Source organism: Falco rusticolus, chromosome 5, assembly GCF_015220075.1.
Source record: "Falco rusticolus isolate bFalRus1 chromosome 5, bFalRus1.pri, whole genome shotgun sequence".
NCBI lineage: Eukaryota > Metazoa > Chordata > Aves > Falconiformes > Falconidae > Falco > Falco rusticolus.
In genome coordinates this window covers 10,350,091-10,369,795 of record NC_051191.1, presented here as the reverse complement: position 1 = coordinate 10,369,795, position 19,705 = coordinate 10,350,091, and the positions used below count along the sequence as shown (strand labels likewise).

At 41.3% G+C, this 19,705-nt stretch overlaps 2 protein-coding genes across 7 annotated transcripts in view; one reads left to right on the top strand and one right to left on the bottom strand.

Moving 5' to 3' along the window:
- Positions 1-3,968, top strand: part of KCND2 (potassium voltage-gated channel subfamily D member 2) — a 286,358-nt gene extending 282,390 nt beyond the window's left edge. For both annotated transcript variants that reach the window (XM_037390172.1, XM_037390173.1), the window contains one exon: positions 740-3,968. In XM_037390172.1, the coding sequence (XP_037246069.1) occupies positions 740-917 (178 nt within the window). In that variant the 3' untranslated portion in view covers positions 918-3,968. The remainder of the gene's footprint in view (positions 1-739) is intronic.
- Positions 3,969-8,590: 4,622 nt separating this feature from the next.
- TSPAN12 (tetraspanin 12) overlaps positions 8,591-19,705 on the bottom strand; it is a 45,281-nt gene continuing 34,166 nt past the window's right edge. For all 5 annotated transcript variants that reach the window (XM_037390706.1, XM_037390705.1, XM_037390708.1 and 2 more), the window contains 3 exons: positions 19,033-19,140; positions 16,094-16,237; positions 8,591-10,146 (listed from right to left, as the gene is read on the bottom strand). In XM_037390706.1, coding sequence (XP_037246603.1) covers positions 9,841-10,146; positions 16,094-16,237; positions 19,033-19,140 — 558 coding nt within the window. In that variant the 3' untranslated portion in view covers positions 8,591-9,840. The remainder of the gene's footprint in view (positions 10,147-16,093; positions 16,238-19,032; positions 19,141-19,705) is intronic.

The following is a 19,705-nucleotide window of genomic DNA, read 5'->3' as shown; positions in this document are numbered from 1 at the left end:
GAACAATCCAGCAGCTTGTAGCTACTGAAATTTTTCAATTGCTGTGCAACGAGACATCCGGGCCAGCACAAAGCTCCGATCTGTCTTAGCTTTTCAGGAAGTACTCTGCCTGGATCCATCCTTCCTTTCTCTGCTAGAGGGCTTGCCTGCACCACACTTCCAGTCACAGAGGACGTAAAAACACAAAGCACCAGCCTTGTGCTAGAAAATGAGCTAAAAACCCAAACACAAAATGCCAGTCTGAGTTTTACAAGTTTCGTATGATGCTGAGGTACTGCAGCAACTCCACAAACACGTTAACTCAACCTCAACTAGTGCATATATCGCTGTGCCTTACTATTGAGGATGCAGAATATACAAAAGCTTCTTAAATAAGCACGGCGTGGAGGAACCAGTAGGAGACTGGGACTGGTCCTTAGTTCCCACTTTCCTTCACAGCAAGTCACTTGGCTGTGTCAGGTTTGCTCAAATGCTTTCCCTGTTCAGAAACACTTAGGTGGTGGGCTGAGAAAATTCTAGGCATGCTGAAACAATGGGAAGGAAGGGAAAAAGGGGGCCTGTCCATGGACATGGACCACCTGCTGCTGGGGCGCAGGGTTGGGGGTGTGTGCTGTGTTGCACCTCTCAGCTCTAATGGGGCAGGATGGAGATGGCCAGCTGAGGGAGCAGAATCAGGCACAAGAGAGGTTTGCAGTAACATGGACTTTCTTTCTGCATGGATTTTTGTTTCTTCCTCCAGCCGTTCCAGTTTAAATGCCAAAGTGGAAGAGTGCGTTAAACTAAACTGTGAGCAGCCTTACGTCACTACAGCAATAATTAGCATCCCGACACCTCCAGTCACCACACCCGAAGGAGATGATAGGCCAGAGTCTCCCGAGTATTCGGGAGGAAACATTGTCAGAGTATCTGCTTTATAAAATATAGAATTATTTATAAATTAGCATAAAGACCACTTGCAAGCTGAGCTCGAGGCAGTGAGAAACAAGTCGCGAGGAATGAGAGAGCTGACAAAAGACAACGCCCCTTGACGTGTGCGCCAGTGGCCACAGAGCGACAGGTTCAGGAGAAACAAAACACTTTGTGGGTTTCAGTGTCATAGCGTGTGAACCAAAAGGAGTTTCTTACCCCTTGTCCGAACTGATGCGTGGTGGAATCTTCTGTGACCATCCTGACTTACTATATGAGCACAATGAAATATCCCCATTGATGCTTCTTCTTATCATGAGAGCTCTTTTTAGAAAAACAAAAACAAAAAAAAAAAACAACCCAACCACAAAACAAAAAATAGAAACAAACCTGTGTTCCTGCTGAATGCAAAACAACAAGAAACACTTTGATAACATGTCTTTTTTTCTTTTTTTCTGTTAATAAACCACACACTTGTTGAGGAACTATCAAAAAATGGAAGAAAAAATGCTCATATGAAATATGTTTGTACTGACTGAAAGAACTACAACCATAATGCATGCTAAAATTATTTGGAGCTGTGATCTCAGTTTACTTTTGTTGTTTTTCAGATTAGGCATGATAAAATATTACTGTAGAAAGGGGCATTTCCGTGCACTTACAAGCTGATTGTTAATGTTCCATGGTAGTTGTACAAATAACTTCCCTTTGAAAATTGCAGTATTTCTTACTCAAACACTCATTAGTCAACTAAAGGTGTTCAGTTAGTTCAATATTTACTATTGTTTTACCTTGCTTCCTAGGTACTGTTACAACTGCAATAAGTCATTGTACACCTGTTGTATCAGGAATCAGGATTTCTTTTTTTTAAGGTATTTTACACAAGTTCATCTACTCTATAAATTTCTAATGGAAAATATTTAAATAATCCTACAGCCAAACTGTGCACCACAAATGTGCTATTCAGTCATTGATCTTTTTGTCCACTGTCCTCTTTTACTGACAGTTTGTTGCCCACCCCGACATCACTGTAGCATTTGGGATTTCAAGGCTACTGACGAATCAACACAGTCCTTTCTGCTGTACCCATCTGGTCTACTTCTGTATTTTCAGAACAAATCTCTCACCCCAGTGTACTGTCACAGGATCAATCCTATCTGAATTAAAATTACTATAAAGGTGTTTTGGGGATCAGCTTACACTTATCTCCAAACCTCCCTTGTTGACATTCTGCAGCATCCAGTGTGTTGGCTACACTGGAAGACAGAGACAGACATTCAGTAAAAACTATGGCTAAATTCTTTTTGTAATTACCTGCAAACTTGCATCCTAAAACTTGTTTGAGGATTTATAGTGTGTGAAGATATTTAATTACCTAAGAACACTGATAGAATAATGGATTGGGTCCCAAAGCTATAAAAATATAATTGATTTCAATTGAAATTTGCCTACATGGGCAGGCCTAAAAGCTGAGATTAGCTAAGGCTTTTTGGCTTCGTTTTTAAAAGACATTGATGTTACCAGAAACCTTCCTGATAAAAAAGTGTCATTGTTCTTCACGTGAGTGCATCAGATGTATCATAATGCTTCCTATATACATGACATACCATACATCATATACATCAAATATACATGGAATACGTGCATATCAATACATACATATATACATCAAAAACACTGGATCAGAAATAATTGCATGTCTGCAAAATAAAATATGCATATAAATCAAAAAGCTCAGTGCATTAGATGCCATTACAATAAATGATTAACACAGTTATTTAATAGTTTGAGTAGTGTATGTTTCAGTATAGTATTTGCTAGCATTCTATGACCTGAAAATTTACATTAAGAGAAAATACCCACTAAAAAACAAAACTTGCTGATAAAACACCTTTTACTGCACACAAATACTGGTCTTTCTCTCCACCTGTCAACAGAGATTGAAGAGCAGATGAGGGACTATCATGCTACAGTATACACATCAAAATCCAACAATGTAATATATTAAAATGCAACTGCAGTGATAAAGGGTATACGTCATGCATTAGTCTCTTATCATTTACTTATTTGGAAGCTTGGCTAATTTGCAGTTAAGTTCCCACTTTTTCTGCAAAACAGAACAACTTACTCATTGTAAACTGAGCTGCTATGTTTCTTTCAAACCTTAACGGAGCGCAGAAGCCCAGGGGAGTGCTCCTTCTCAGGAGCTCTGCCACAGTCGATCACCTGACATTGCTCTCCTCTTTCACCCTGTTGGAAAATTGCAGTAGATCTGCTGAAGCTGGTGGGTCACGTAAGTTTTAACGGGGTTTAAAGGAGCGGCAGAATGGACCCAGAGTTTTTACTTGCATCCTACGTCTACCCATGGTTACTCATACAAAAAATGGCTTGGTCCTTATCTTTTGCCAAACAGCTGTTGACATAAGAGCTGCCTTGATATTAGCAATCTGCAACAACTTCTTCATGCCACATGGTACTTCTTGACTACTTAGATCAGGTAAATAATGCAAAAAGGCAGTTATTAAACCCTCTTTGGGACAGACTACACAGAACCCAGGAAACCTACTGACTCCATCAGGTCATGTGTCTTTTAATCTCTGTTTTCCTTTTTGTATGGACTAAAAAGAACGCACTACAGCAATACACTCGCATAACAGTTAGACCCCTGAAGCAACATGTACTTTCATTTTTAAAATGCAGCTTAAGGAATAATTTAGTATGATTTTGCAGAATTCCAGTCCTGTCTCCTATTTCCATGTGTCCCATGCAAAGTCATTAATTTATTCTGGACTTGGGAAATACACATTCTTTTGGTGTTTTAGGTGATTTAAATGCTGTTTTGGTAGTGAATGACTGTTGATGACTGTGTAAAATGCATCTGTACTGTACATGAAATGTAATTATTTCTGTGTATCATACAAAGAAACCGAGGTTGTTGTTTTGACGATTTTGTTTGACAGTCATATATCGTATTTCAGAAGGCAGCATAATACACGTTATGCTGAATAAATAGACATTTGAGGAGTATTTAAATAAAACATCTGCATGCTTGAATGGGTCAACTTGGTTTTGCAATAACTTATTCATGTAACTTTTTTTTTCCTCTGGTAAGTTTGAAGGAACACTAAAGCTGAGGGCAACAAATGTCCCTGACACAAATTCCAGGCGAGCCATGAGTGAATCTGAACCATACTAGAGGCACTGGGACCAGGATGCCACAGCTCCATAATGCAGAACTGCCCTTCCGTGTGAGTGGGCATCACCTTCCCCTTCCCAGCCTGCAGCAGCAGAGAAAACTGGGGGACCAAATTATTTCCAGCAATATGAACTCCACCTCTCTAGCTGTACTTTTAAAAATATCCGCTATGTTTTCAATACGCCCAGACACCAACCGCTCTGCTGAACCTCCCAGGCTACAGAGCCTCCTCAAACCTGGTATCAAATTCCCTTGATAAAATATTAGTGCACAGATGAGACTGAACCGCTTCTGTAACACAACAGTGGGTAACAACACACCATGGATCACTTAAACAGCGCGACTGACAGTGCAGATGATGCTGATCTATCAGCTGTGTATAGTGTAGCACCAGCACGCATGACAGCCGCCTCTGCCAGGAGCTTCACGCTCTGGGGAGGAAGCAAAAGGTAAAAGTAATACCTGTCTGTGAATCGTCCCAGAGCATTTTTAAAGGAGAATGACTGTCCTCCCACGGAACAGCTACAGGAGACACACCAAAAATGTAAATTTAAGATTTTGAGGTTTTGGATATACTCGCTGTGGAAACATATTGACTGCTGTCAGAAGGCTTTTACAGTGGAGAGCACGATGCAACCTCAGTTGCTCCAGGGACAAGAGTGGCTTTCAGAGAGGAGACTGCTCTGGAGGAGGATAAATCAGTGAAACCATAGGATCAGTAAGTTTGGGGCAGTGACAGTGCATAGGAGGTCATATACTCTCTTTCCTGCATGTGGGGCCCACCAGGACTTTATTTTCCCATTGACCATGGAAACATCTGGAGATTACCAGGTGTTCTGAAAGAGCACGCAGATGATGTGATGTGTGAACATGTGGCTAAAAGAACAGCTGGGAGTGAACACATTCAGATTGACAAAGTCTGTGAGATATATGTAAATACCTGGGCAGATTCATTTCCTACCTGACTACATTATCTATTTATCTACCTTTAAGGTACCAACTTTCACAGTATCTATGAACAAGAAACAACTGAAAGTGGGGGAGTGCTGAACAAAAAGCAAGCAAATGCATAAAAACTCTGAAGTATTTAGGACATCGGAATTCTTTCAAAAGAAATGTAGTCAATCATACACAAGTTCTAAAGTTTTAGATACAATCTTAAGTCAGTAATAGTAATTACATGAATTAAACATAATGCTTGTGGTGGGTTGACCGTGGCTGGATGGCAGGTGCCCACCAAAGCTGCTCTGTCACTCCCTCCGCAGCTGCGCAGGGGACAGAAGATACTGGGCAAGGCTCCTGGGCTCAGATAAGGGCAGGGAGAGATCACTCACCAGTTACTGTTCATGGGCAAAACAGACTCGACTGGGGGAAATTAGTTTAATTTTTTAGCAATCAAGTCAGGGTAGGATAATAAGAGATAAACCCAAATCTTCCCGGGCTCGCCCGAGCGATGCAGGGGCCGGGGCTGGGGTCAGTCCCTCACACGCTGCCCCTGCTGCCCCTTCCCCCTCAGGGGGGCTCCTCACACCCCGCCTGGCTCCAGCCGGGGTCCCCCCCATGGGAGACAGTCCTCCACAAACCTCTTCAACATGACTCCTTCCCATGGGCTGCAGTTCATCCGTTCCATGGAGTCCAGCCCCTCAGGCACAGCCGGCTCCAGCCGGGGTCCCCCGCGGGGCCACCAGCCCGGCCAGCAAACCTGCCCCAGCCCGGGCTCCTCTCCCCGCGGGGCCACAGGCCCTGCCAGGACCCTGCCCCAGCACGGGCTGCCCACGGGGTCACAGCCCCCTTCGGGCACCCCCTGCTCCGGCGTGGGGTCCCACGGGCTGCAGGTGGGGATCTGCCCCACCGTTACCCTCCACGGGCCGAGGGGCACAGCCGGCCTCACCAGGGGCTTCCCCAGGGGCTGCCGGGGAACCTCTGCTCCGGGCCTGGAGCCCCCCTGCCCCTCCGTCTGCACTGGCCCAGGGGGCTGCAGGGACGCTCCGCTCACACAGCCTCACTCCTCTCTCCAGCCACAACCGCCATTGTGGAGGGTCCTTTTTTTCCCCTTCTTCAACACGTTATCCCAGAGGTAGTGCTACCATCACTGATGGGCTCAGCCTTGGCCAGCAGCAGGTCCATCTTGGAACCAGCTGGCATGGGCTCCACGGAACACAAAGGAAGTTTCTAGCAGCTTCTCGCAGAAGCCACCCCTGCCCCCCAGCCCCCTACTATCAAAACCTTGCCACGTAAACCCAACACAATGCTTTTATGGCAAAAACTTCAAAAACTACTTGAAAACCCCTTCCTCCTTCATGTTTAACCGTAGAGTTGCTGTGACCAAGAGCCTCTCTTTCTACTATTTATTCTTAATGCATTTCCTTTTATTTACGGGTTGCTTTGACAAAATGAACTGTTATAAAGAACAGAAAACATAGTTACCTATCCTTCAGAAAGCCTTGTCATACAACCTGCTGGCAGAAGAATCAATAACTCATCCAAAGACCAGGAATACTGAATTTTGGCTCCTAAAAGCATCCCCACACTCCTGAGTCATGACTGTGTGCTGCAAACCGTAGTCAGCCCCACGGCTACAGGCACAGTCCCACGGGCTCTGTAATGATTCACTGGGCTGAACAGAAACACCTGATGTGGGCAGGGGGTGACCCCCTTTCTAACACAGTCACTCCCCTTGACATTAAGCAATTTCTGAAAAACATGAAGGAGCAGCTCCGTAGTTGTTTGTTGCAACAAGAAAGATTTGGTTCATAACAGTTTATGCTGCAGAGATGAAAGAACACACCACCCTTCTCCTCCAGGTACTCCTGCAAAACTGAGGGGGGAAAGGAAATAAAAGGATGAAGTAGTTTTCACTGCTGCAAGTATCTCTAAATTTTCCCCTCTTGTCAAGCAGCCTCTCTCCTACATATATCTTAAAGCTCTACAGAAAAAGAACAGGCTCACAGCAGCCTAGTCAATCAATTTTAAGGCTCTTTGAACAAGTCCTAGAAAAAGAGACACCTCATAGCCTGAGCACAGTCAAAGAAAAAGGTCTGAAAATGTTCCAATTTACAGCTAAGACCCTTTTTGACAAATGTGGTTTGCTACCCAAAATAGGATTCTTTCCCGAAATACTTATCCGTAGTCCTTACTAGGGAAGAGAATACTTTTATCATTATCGACACGTGGGTCTTTCCCTCAAATGACACTACCCCATCCTGAACACAGACAGGCTGAGGATTTGGGTAGCCTAGCCCAGGTGAGGTTACCCTGACCATGGATGCTCAGTGTTGTCAGAGTCCACAAACACTGGTCTGGGCGATTGGTCCTGTATCAAAGGAGCCCGACCCCAAACCAACCCTCCTGCTCTTAAAATAACCCGACTACACCAAATGGCAATGCTTCCTTACCCCCTGGGAAACCTAAAACCAAATCATCTGGGCTGTCAGTACCCCAGATTCTAGCTGTGGACTTCTCCAATGGATCTCCCTAGCCCAATTTGCCATTTTATTTCTTCATGAGCTCTAACCCAGACACAAGGAGATAAAGAGGCAACCCTCACCGGCAGCCTGGGCTGCCTCTCACGAGAGGCCTTCAGGACAGCCGAACGAAGCATGGCTATAGGAGCTTCCACAGACACTCCCTGAGTAAAACTTTAAGCATCAGGATTTCCTGGACAAAGGGCAGGACTTCTTCCTGCCTTTTTTTACATTCCTTATGGTGAAATCCTCTACGTTCAGCCAAAATCCACAGCTGAACATAGCTCTGTAGATGTAATCCATAGAGTCCACATCTGCCATTTGTAGTTTGTTTGGCTTCCCCCCCCCCCCCCCCCCCCATTTATTTTTAAACATGGAAAAAAATGCAACAATGGCTCAATCCACTGTGTAGCATCACAGGTCTCTGTAGCACTCAAGTCTAGAGCTGGTCTACATCCAGGTTTGCTCAGACACCTGCTCTTTTCCTACATAGGAACCTCACCCTTAGCTACAGCAACACGGCCCAGGCTGACCAGTGGGAAGGATGCAAGTCTGCTGTACATGTGCGGTAACACCAGGAACAAGGCTTCCCAAACGGTGCATCAAAAAGTATTTCTGACAAAGATACTCCAGGCAGAATCTTGGGAAGCTCTATCCTTCAGCCTTTTTTCTTACCTCCCAAAATAAGTATTAGCATCTGTAGGAGAGGTACAAAAGCAAAAAGGTTATCTTGCTTGCAGTACTACCTGTGAAATAAGTACACTCACATATAAACTGCTAAAACCAAAACAGCCCACACAACTGAAGAGCTTTGTTTCATGAACCCTTAAGAAGCTCTCTGAAAAGACATAAAAATAGGAAATTACATTTACAATGCAGTTTCTCCACAACAGAGTAAGCGGAATGGATAAAGACAGGTCAAATTAACTCACACTTAGCAGGAGGACCCTCCCAAGATACACCCAAATCATTCACACCCTAGGACTTCAAAATGAAAAAGTCATGGAATTTAAGACAAAAGTAATTTTATTGTCTACCAAATCACACCTTGATTTATTTTTTCTTTTACAAATTCCAAAACAAATGAAAGAACTCCTAAAATGTAGTATTATGTAAAAATCCATTTGCCACAAACTACAAATATGTATTTCAAGAGCGTGACCAATTGTAAAAATAATCCTATGAAATAAACATTGTTCATAAAAATACAGTAAAATGCACTTTCCCCACATCAATAAATACATTTTAACGCTGTTTCCAGTTGGCATTTTAAGCCACTAGAAAGCTCTTAATGAAGATGCCACCAAAGTATAATTTCTCCTTATGTACTTTACAATTATTGCAATAGCATCCAGAATGATAAGCATTTTCCTTGTCTTTTGTTTCTACCTTCAGGTGAATCACAGGCAGGAGAAAAGATTTATCTAGAAAAATGTGCTGCTCCCATATTGATTCCCATTTCGGAAAGAATGTTTAAGGTTTCCTTTCTTTTCACTGTGAAGCAGTCCATAGAACAAACTATTTCAAAGAAGAATTCTCCAGAATTACTCAGAAAATTAACGTCTATTGTCCAGAGTCATAGTTTTGTTTTCAATCCCTGTTTAATATATTTAAAGTTAAAAAGTAAACAGTTTGTTAGATAAAAATAGAAGTTTTGGAACATCTTTACCAACAGCTAAGATAAAGGTTTTGTTAGAAAAAAGAAAAACTTGCTCTTTTTACAGATCTTGCAAATTTTAAAATCCAAGTATTGACTTGAATTGTAGTTCTGCTTTCCATGCACGCATAAAAACACACTACTATATATACACAGATCCCTGATTAAGACATTTTCCAAATGGCTTATTAAAAATGTAGAAGTCAATTTCAACTGAAGTCACGTTTTGTTTGTCCAAAGCACTGTCATTTCTTCAAAAAACCGAGTATTTATCTTCCTTTCCTGTGAAGCTTCCTTTGAGGTTCTGTCTACCTGTGAATGAATCAGTATTTTACACATCACACAGCTTGTGACAATAATTTAAATATTACTGTGCCCAGTGAACGAGTGCCTTTTAAGAAACAAACAAACAAACAAATACCAACTCTGTTTCATGGCTGAGGCCACGGCTAAGAGGCTGTCAGGATTATCCTTCTTTCTGTGCTGGCCTCCTTCACTTCATTAGCTGTCTTCCGAGGCGTACAAAGACTGCTGTATTTGGCATACTTGATGGAACAGAATAAAAACAACAAAAACCAATTAAACCCCTTTGTGACTTCTCAGATTGATTGCATCACCTATAGCTCTTCCATTTCAAAGTGTGTATTAAAGCTGTTTGCCATGGACGTGTGTTCAAAGATCCTCGTCAGGCTTGGTTTCAGTAGCTCCACAGAGTGGCATGACAGCTGCTGTGAGGTATCACTCTTCAGGGCCATGATCTGATCTGCCCCGGGATCCCTTCTGCCGTAGTACAGAGCCCACAGTAATGTAATAGTGAGGATCATAGCCAGGATCTGCGTTACTCCAATAGAGATTCCTAGAAATCTCAGCACTTGTAATTGCTTCGTTCCCCTCAAAAAAGTGTACATTTTTTTACCGCATCCCTACAAAACAAAAACAGATTTAAAAAAATCAGTCAGTATTATTTGGCTTGCAGTTCCCAAGGTTTAGCTCATCCTACCTAGCACTGGCTTTGCTGGCTCCCCAAAATCTCTCTCTCTCCTCCTTCAACCAATACTTTGGAAATTATTTTGTCTACTTTTTAATCACTTCCATAATGCCATCTTTACGTTTTCTCATACTGCTTGAGAGTTTACTGCTTGTAACAAGCTCCAAGAGACCTGTGCTATCTTTGATTCAGAAATCAAAGTTGATCTGAGTTCCTATCAACTATCACTGATTTTTTAAAGAAACTCAACTGGTTTTGCCAATGTCTAAAAGCCATGAAATCCTCTTACTCATCTTGTTTCTCTCCTTAAAATTACAATTTTTCAAGGTTGTCCACTATTTTAAACTCTTTATAGACTTTTTCTACAAATAATACCACAATCTGAAGTCAAAACAATATTCTAGGAAAGACCTACAGACCTGCAAAACCTCATCAGTGTTTCTTCCCACCTTTTCTCTTTTAGTGTTTTATCTGGACTCATTATATGCCAGTTTATTAGTTCTGCAGAAAGTCCCTAGGGAGTAGAAAAATCATTACATTCCACACACTGAGTAAGGAGCCTCAAACAGAATAACCTTTAATGGAGGACTTCTGACAAATTTCCAGAATGCAGTGGGTACAAACAGTCTTTCTTTAGTACTTAGTGGTAATAATAGGACATGAATGTGGCATTACTCCTTTTTATTCTTGAACTAGAAGCATCTCCTCATTGCAAAAAAGCCTGTCTGCTTATACTAGTTAGGTTCTGCCCACCTCCCCTACCCACAGACTGTATTTTAAAATTAACTGCCTTAAATGTAGAAACCTCCCTGACAATTACTGTAATGATATTATACCAAAAGCCAGTTTTGCCTCCTATCTTGTGCTGAGCTGTTGTTACTTAGAGCACAGTCGTGTCCTGAACTGCTGTGAGAGGAGCCATAGCAATCTGCCCTGCATCAGGCTCTGCACAAATCCAGGCAGGCAGCCAGACCCTGTCCCAAAACAGCTGACCATCCACATGGCGTATTAGGAAGATGGTCACATACACCACCTCTGCAATTATTTACAGAATAATAATAGTTATTTACATAGAAAAAGTCTGAGGAAAACTACGTTAAAAGATCACAAGTTGTGTTTCCCAGGAACGGAAATTTAGCTCTTTCCAAACCATCAGTGCACGCTCCGCAGTTTGCTGTACAAGGCCACCTAATTACTGTTCAAGGCTTCAGGAAAGCTCCCAAGCCCTCGTAATGCAGCCAGGATCCACAAAGAGACACCAGTTCTGGGAGCTGCTGGGTAGCAGTGCAAACACAAGCTATGAAGCTTGTTGATCAGGAAAGATGATGCCCAGTCTTAGAAAGGAATAAAACCTTCAAGAGAGAGCCCTTACCTACTATGGTCGATGCTTATTCTCTATTTTAAACTTTGCAGAGCTTCACAGCACAAAAGTCAAAGGAACACAGCCACCAAGAGAAAATTCAGAGTAACTGGATGGGTAACACCACAAGTATCAACAGGCATTGGTCCCAGACGAAGACATCAGGACCGCCTCAAACTGGGCACAATCTTCAAAATGCCATTTTGGCATTTATACCCTTTTACTATATGTTTCTTACAGTTTTTCTATGAAAAGCAAGCAATTGATCAAAGTGACAGAATCTGAAGACAGGACACAATAAATAACACTTTTCAATTACACTGAAATTCCTCAACGCCCACAGTATCAAATGCTACAGTCCTGCATGTATTTGGTGAAAGGCCCGATTCTTGTCTCGCACACAAAACTCACACTGCGGTCAAAAAGATTTTCATTTAGTATCTAAATAAAATTTATGTACTATATGATAATTGTACCAGAGTAAGTTAAAGATCTCAATGCTCCATTCATCATTTCACTGTGTAATTTCTAAGCATTAACATAGTCCAGACACAGAACAAGGAGTAAATGTGGATTCTTTGAAATTTGAAAAAAAAAAAAAAAAAAAAAATATCCACTGTAGCGAAAGCAATGTAATTGAACTTGATGAGGAACAAAAATTGTCACATTGGTGTCTTCTCTTCAACTAGAAAACAGTGTTGTAATTATACTACTTTCCAAATTTGTTTTTAATTACAGAGAAACCGGCTGCATTTTAATACTTTTAACAACTTTAAGGAATGAAGGTAAATACTGGTCACAATTTAAAAACGCTCAACCACAGCAGTATTCAAATTCAGTTCATTCGTTGCCTAGAGGAAACATCCATTAACAGAGAGCAATAACAGTAATGCCTACATCTTCTGCAGTACAGACACATAACTGAGACAAATTATGCCCCATCTAGATAGACTGCCTCCCTCCATTTAATGATGTTCTTACAGTTCTGCTCTAATACACGTTCAATATCAGTTTCAAAATTGAGAAATATCCAGCCACCCCAGTTATCCTCACATTCATGCATTTTATTTCTGCTTATGTGACACATTCATAGTTGGCAGCCTGCAATTAAAGAGTACATAAATACACTTTCCTCGGCAAAAGTAAAAGTTTGTCACTAAACAGGGAGCTCTTGCTGACAACTCAAAAATAATATAAAACTTTTGTAGTGATCATTCAGAAGAATGAACTTCAAACTCCTACAGAGCTATGGATTAGAGGCTTGACTCATATTTATTACAAAGACTGTTTTATATTCTCAGTCTCAAAATGGAAACAAAGCATATATTTTTGATTTACTGCAACATCATAGAATAAGGACCAAATCTTAAATAAGGCACTTCCCAGAGTGGATAAACTATCAGTATATTCAACAGATCTGTTGTATACCCAAGTTTTGAGTATACTTAAAGTTACGCTAGAAAACAAAAGAAAAAGTATTGCATATGCAATTCTGATTTTTCTGAAGGTCTCAACTTGCACCAATCATTTTATCCAGGCTACAGTTCCTGATCACAAGCTGAGCAGAGCTCCCTTTGTCCTCAGACCACAACAAACCTCTGAGGCCATACTGTCATCACTTCTCTCACAACCATGCTCTTTCTAAGGTTAGCCTGTTCCGTGAACTGCACCAAAGGTGAAATTTGTCAGAACAAAAGCAATCCAAGATGACTAACACATTTAAAAAACAGTATTCAAATTCCAGCAGGGGAAGCACAATTCCTGCCAAAAATACTCTCAAGCAGAACTGTAGAAAGGTGGCTTGCTTACAAGAACTGTATTTTGAAGGATGCCAGCTTAGACTACAGAAAGCTCGGAGATCCCAGCAGAAAATTACAGCACAGCTATAACAAAATTCTATCAAACCCAGCCAAACCAAACTTCAGAAAAATTCTTTGTAGCACTTCAGAAAACTGAAGTACCACAATGGACTTTGGACTTGCAAAAGCATTTACATAAGCCAATTCTAGGCTAGCGAGGCTAATCTCATCAGACTCCCTCTCAAACCACCAGACTATGCAAGATTGTTTTGAATCACTTTCTAAAAAAAGCTTTTCTCTTTCAATTCTCCAAACCAGAAGTCAGACAGATTAGCCTTGCAAGCGTAAGTTGGTTTTGCATGATACTGATAAACATATTAGCAAGTATACTGTACAAGCGCCTGTGAGACAAACCACAGGCAAGCACCATGGGAAAAAAAAAAATGTTTTGCCAACCAAATACTGTACATATCTCAAAGAGCAACCGAGTATTTTTGTGGCTGGTAAAACAGAACATAGCCTGTCCCTTTTTGGAACGGATTCTGCAGTAGAGAACGAAAAATAAATTTTTGCTAAGAGCTGAACCCATCCACACGTTCTGGCGTATGGTAGGGGAAGAACCACAAATGTACCCTTCAGGTTTCTTTTAGGAAAAAAGCCAGAGAGCCTTCCTTTTTTATCAAGTGGGTCTCAACACAGCCCTTATATGCTACATCATCATCTTTGGCTATTAATGTTCTCCAAGTAGAACCAAAAGAACCTGAACATACGAAGTGCACAGAGAACGACTGCTGTAGAATACAGTTTTGGGAATGAAAAGTTAGCAGAAAAGATGACATGAGAAAACCCTGCAGTTTCAACAAGACACTCCAGTGACTAGTACACCTTTCTCACAATTTTTTTTGAGCTTCCTGAGCTCACACTGCTTACATACTCTTGCCTTTTCATATAAGCAGAAAGGATGTTCAGGGCAAATGAGCGTTCTGCAGCTTCCATGTATTTACACTCCTTGAGGCTCTCTATGGCAGAGTCTGTCTATACGGTATCAGTACTGGCAACAGTATTACAAAAAGCAACCATTATGGCAGCGAGCCACAGTTCTTTCTTCTTCAAGAACGTGTAAGAGGTTGCCAGGCCCCAGAAGAAGCCTGAATGGCCTTCCCATTCAGAGTGACACTTCTAAAGTGTAACCAGTGCTACCTGTCCTGCAAGCCTTGCCCTAAGGCAGGAGAGGCTCTACAAGTAGCTGGTGGAGAGAAAATAGCCTCTGCCGCTGTCTTTAAGGTTGGTAGCACAGACCTTCTGTGCCTTCTGAGGCACCTGCCTTTTGGCAGCTCTACTTTCTCTCTTCCTAGTGGAAGCATATGATGCCTAGGATGGATGTCTGAAAGTCCAGAATAAACTATATACTTTCTTCTGAGATTCATTGCCATACAAATGTAGCAAATCACTCCACGTGACGCAATTTCCCCAGAACTTGTTTTCTGGCAATAGCTAATATTCATCTTGGCTTGTTTATACAGTCAATCTCCCCTGCTTCCGAGATCCATCTCTATAGCTCCTGAGCAACAGCCACATAACAGATTCTTGTTAGAAACAAGTCTTCGACAGCTGTACGACTGGGACATGATAAAATGGTTCTTTGGGTGCTCTTCCATAACACAGAGTTGCAGTGTCCGCTGGAGAAATCCTCATGCTGCAGCATCTGACAGCACACTTCTCAGGCCCATCCTCCTTCCTTTGCCCCCTATATTACTCTTAAAGCAACCAAATACAGAATGCAGCTCTTCTCAGATCCTCATAACTACTTGACTACAACATGATTTTTGTTGCTGCTGGACTACCTGGACTGTTGGTCATTCTGCTATTACTGAATGGACAACTGAAGTTCTTCAGAGGGCTGTTAGCATTAAAAAAAATGATAGGTAGCAAAGCAGTCTCCAGACAAAGCTGGCTTTAGACAACGTTTTTGTAAGAGCAGTTAAAAAAGTTTCGGTAGAGAACATATTTACTTGTTTTTATGATATTCACCCTAAGAACCCTAAGTCACCGAAATGACTTGATACTGTGATCACCTCCCTCTTCCACTTGGAGTTCAAATAGGTCCTCTCCTGGTTTTAAGGTTTTGGGTTTTTTTTAATTTAAAAAAAAATAATAACCATACTGTAATGTAGTAGAGTTAGAGATAAAGACCATTTTTACACAAAGTTTCTATCTAGCTCACAGGGGAGCAACTGATTTACCTGCCTCCTTGTATGAGGCCTGTCAACAGGACAGCTCCCACCTTCCAAAGGACTTCTCAAAAGCATCCTTTCACTGCACATACTACTAGAGCCCTCATTACCATAGCGTCAGTAGAATTTCTCATAGTTTGGCAAGCTGGAGACTGGACATCACACCAAAACTAGTATTTTATTTTTTGAAAGGAGCAAATTTCAACTCCAACCTAACCAACACAAAATAAAACCTCAATGTTTAAGCACACCTCAGACGTTAACTGCATTGCTACTAACTTGTCTCTCTTCCAGATGAGAGTGGGTAAGTTCTTCCTTCCTCCCTCCCTCCCTCCCCCACTTCAGCATTAGTAATAAACATAAATAAACACTTTCCATAAACACAATTACTCTACAAACCTTTCTGCTGCGCTGCAAATGAGTTTGGAAAATGACTGGATCAGAAAAAATGTAGAAAGCCTTCCAAAACATCCACATTTTTCTTCTTACCTCCTGATAAAGGTCACTGAGATCCTCATGATGTGCCTGCTTAGAGCATCCTGGGAACTCTCTGACACAACAGGAGTCAGGCGGCCAGTCCATCTCTGTCATTTCCAGCCAGTCTGTGAAGTACACCACCCCACAACATTTAAACTGCAAGGGAAGGATTAGCCAAGATCAGCAATAATGATGCTACTTCTTCATAAAAAGTAGGTCATCAAAAAACCTAAATAAATTCCTATTAACAACTTTAAACATATTTACATAGGACTAAAAACATCTGCTGGCGCTTCCACCTATTTTCTTTTGCTGTACTTTGACATAAAAGCAATGTGAAAAATGTAGTGCAGTGACTTATGAACCCCTCAGAAATTGCCCACGATACTGCTCTGTCCTTTAAATCGCAACTGCTCCCTCAAAGGATGCTTCACAGAAATTGTCCTACCCTGCAATTCTGCTGTCCTTACTACAAGGAACTACCACGTGATGATTTCATGTCAAAAGGGTAACTAATGAACAAGCATACTTCTGGCTGAAGGAAGCAGGAAGAAAAGATGATTAAGGTCTGACTAGTGAGGCCTGTTCCTGCAAGGCTATAACTGTGGTCACAGCTGTTGAAAACCAGATGAGAAAAAACATAGATTTACCTGAATACAGAAAAAAAAAAAAAGAAAAAAAAGATTTTAAAAGTGAGCAAAAAGGTATAAAAATCACAAATGCTGAAAGGAAAAAGGAAAATGGAAAGAAGGGGTGTAACACTAAAAGCACTGCAACAGAATCAACCATAAAATGAAGAAGTCTGGCTGCAAAGCAGATGAGCCATAATTGGCTATAAAAAACACCAGGACTAACAACCTGTCTTCTCTGCAAAGCACAATAAGAGATTTAGAGCCAAATGACCAGCTTACCACATTCCAAGCTGCTTTTACATAAAAAAGGGCTGAAGCAGCTACATTAGATTTTCTTCAGCACTGGATAAGGACTCAGTATGAGGGAAAAGCAGCACTGCTGCAGGAACAAGATGCTGCTTTCTTCTGTCTGGATGTTCTCCAGTACCAGCCTGAGTGTAAGTCATCACCTGGTTCCTTCGACCCATGAACTTGAGAATATTTGTGCCCCTGTGCCTTGACTTCACCAGTCCTCTTACAAATCTCATTTCTTCCTTTTTCACCACAGCCTTCATGTCTCTCTTTATCAGTTCATTAGCCAAAATTCTCCCAGCATAGCACTTTCTAAGGGAAGCTCAAGCTTTGGCTCCTGATCGTAACTGCAAAGACCACCTTATTAAATATCCTTTCCTTACTCAAATCTTTTTTTTCTCACTGCCCAGGTCTTCCTTCCTACTTCATTTGACCCTTCCCACCTTCCTTAGCACAGCCACAACTCTGATAACTAGATTAGCCAAGGGGTTAGGCAGAAAATACATTTCCCATCTCTCTCAGATGTTAAAAGATACAGAAGCAGGAGCACAAACCTGATCAGGGCTGAATCTTTGGGAACAAAGTTGCAACTACAAATATTATCTTTAGGAAAAAACCTGTACTTCTGACTGAAGGAGGGCCCCAAGCATTGTGCTCATTCAGACACAAAGCACGTACCAGGCTCTGACATCCACCGGCTGACTTACGAGTAGACTGAACTAAAAGGAGAGCCCACCAATTAAGCAGGAGCTGCAAAAGAGCCACGTCAGTTCACATCAGACCTTCCCCAAATCGTTCCTCTGGTCAGAGACGGAACACAGGAAACCTAACTTCTAAAAGGAACATTTTCCTCCCCTGGAAGACTTAAGGCATAGCTGAAGTTTCATTACTAATATTCATATTAAAAATGGTCATTGTGATGACACTACAACAACCAGGGGGACAAGAGGCAGCTTTTAATTTAATCAACTTAGATATTTAAATCAAAATACAGTATCGGCTCTACTAAAGGAAATAGAGACCATTTGATTATGTTATCTCAGGTACAGAACAGACACAAACACTCTACTTGTGTATGGAGAATTACTGTTTCACAGACACTTGCATAGCCAGTGCAGGGGAATGGGGAGGGTGGGGGGGTGTTTAACCTCCTTTAGTCCTCACTCTCTATTTCAGGTTTTAGTATAAATACAGACTACTCAAGTGCTGCCAGGAAACGCTTAAACTAACAGGAAATCTGTGCAACAATGATAGATTTAAACATTTCAACAAGGGCAGCACAATGACAGGCATTTAAAAAGTTCTCTTCCTGCACGTGAGTTATATTTGGAGTTAATGGGTTTTACCTTGGGCAATTTCATGTTTTTGCAACATAATACTTCATTCTTTCTGAAGTTCGTTCTGAATTTTAGTAGGCTAGAGGGCAAAGCTGTGAATACACAAGGAAGCTTTTTGATTTGTTTCCCACACCTCCCAGTCAAAGGAAATAAAAACCCTGATCACTTTCTCAAACCACAGCCCAAGAGACAGTGTGGGCATCTTTTTGGAAACTTCCTTTCCCACTCATTTCTACCTAAACACATATCTTAACCATGACAGCTCCACGGAAGGAAACTTAACAGAGCCTACAGGAAGGGAAACACAGATTAATATTAAAACAGCACATAGAAATGTTCATTTTACTTCACCTGCAGATTTTTAATTTTATACACATCATATTCTTAAATGTTATAATAATCCTAAAAGGCGTTGAAGTCCTAACCTTACTGGCAAAGATGACAGTGTTAGCAATTTAACTGAAAGTAACAACTTCTTTGTGTGCTTGTGGTTTAGTGTATTTAGGGCCTACAAAGTTCAAGACTTGGATATCACGTGATGTTAAAAGACACCATCACTACACAGGGTTTCACATGAAACAAACTTGCATTTATTTACCTATTCACTTAAACCAAAACTTTCTCCTTTAGCAGATAAGTAACTTTTGCCAAGCATGTATTACTTCACCTCATGAATTAACTGTTGTCTTACCTCCCTCTGGAAAAAATTCCAAGCATGTGTCAGCCACTGATACCTAGGTAGGCCATAATTGGTCATCCTGGCTTTCAGCGTGATCATATCGGACCACTGCACTGGAACCTGGAGCGAGGAAAGAAAAACAATGCACACAACAGATCAGTTGGCTTGAAGATCCAAACCCAGAACTTCCATCTATTCCAAAATCTTTCCAGTGCAACGGCCAAAATAACCTTGTATGTAAATAAACAGGAAAACAAGTCCTTTGATTTTTCTGACATTGAAACTTTAGGAGCTTTATTAAAGTATCAGGAAAAATTTAGTTATATCCTTTACTTAACGTACATTGAAAAAGGAGCGGCATTTTTTAGAGATTCAGAGATAATGGGATACGATTTGATTACAGCGTTACCAGATTTTTTTTAACCTGGTAAAAAACTTTAACCAAGCCCATCCAAGTCATCAGGGATGCAACTTGTCTGCCCCAGTTTAAGCATCTCCCTGTTGTTGTCTTAGTCATTAGAAACAGGCAGCCACATGGGGCAATTCATCTCAAGATATATATTTTAAACAGAGCGCGTATCATTCTCTTGAATTCTCAAACTCATTTCACTGCCTAAGGTGACAAACTTAGGTTTAAACATCTGACTTCTAAAATATATAAAACTGAGATGAATTCTACCCTGAG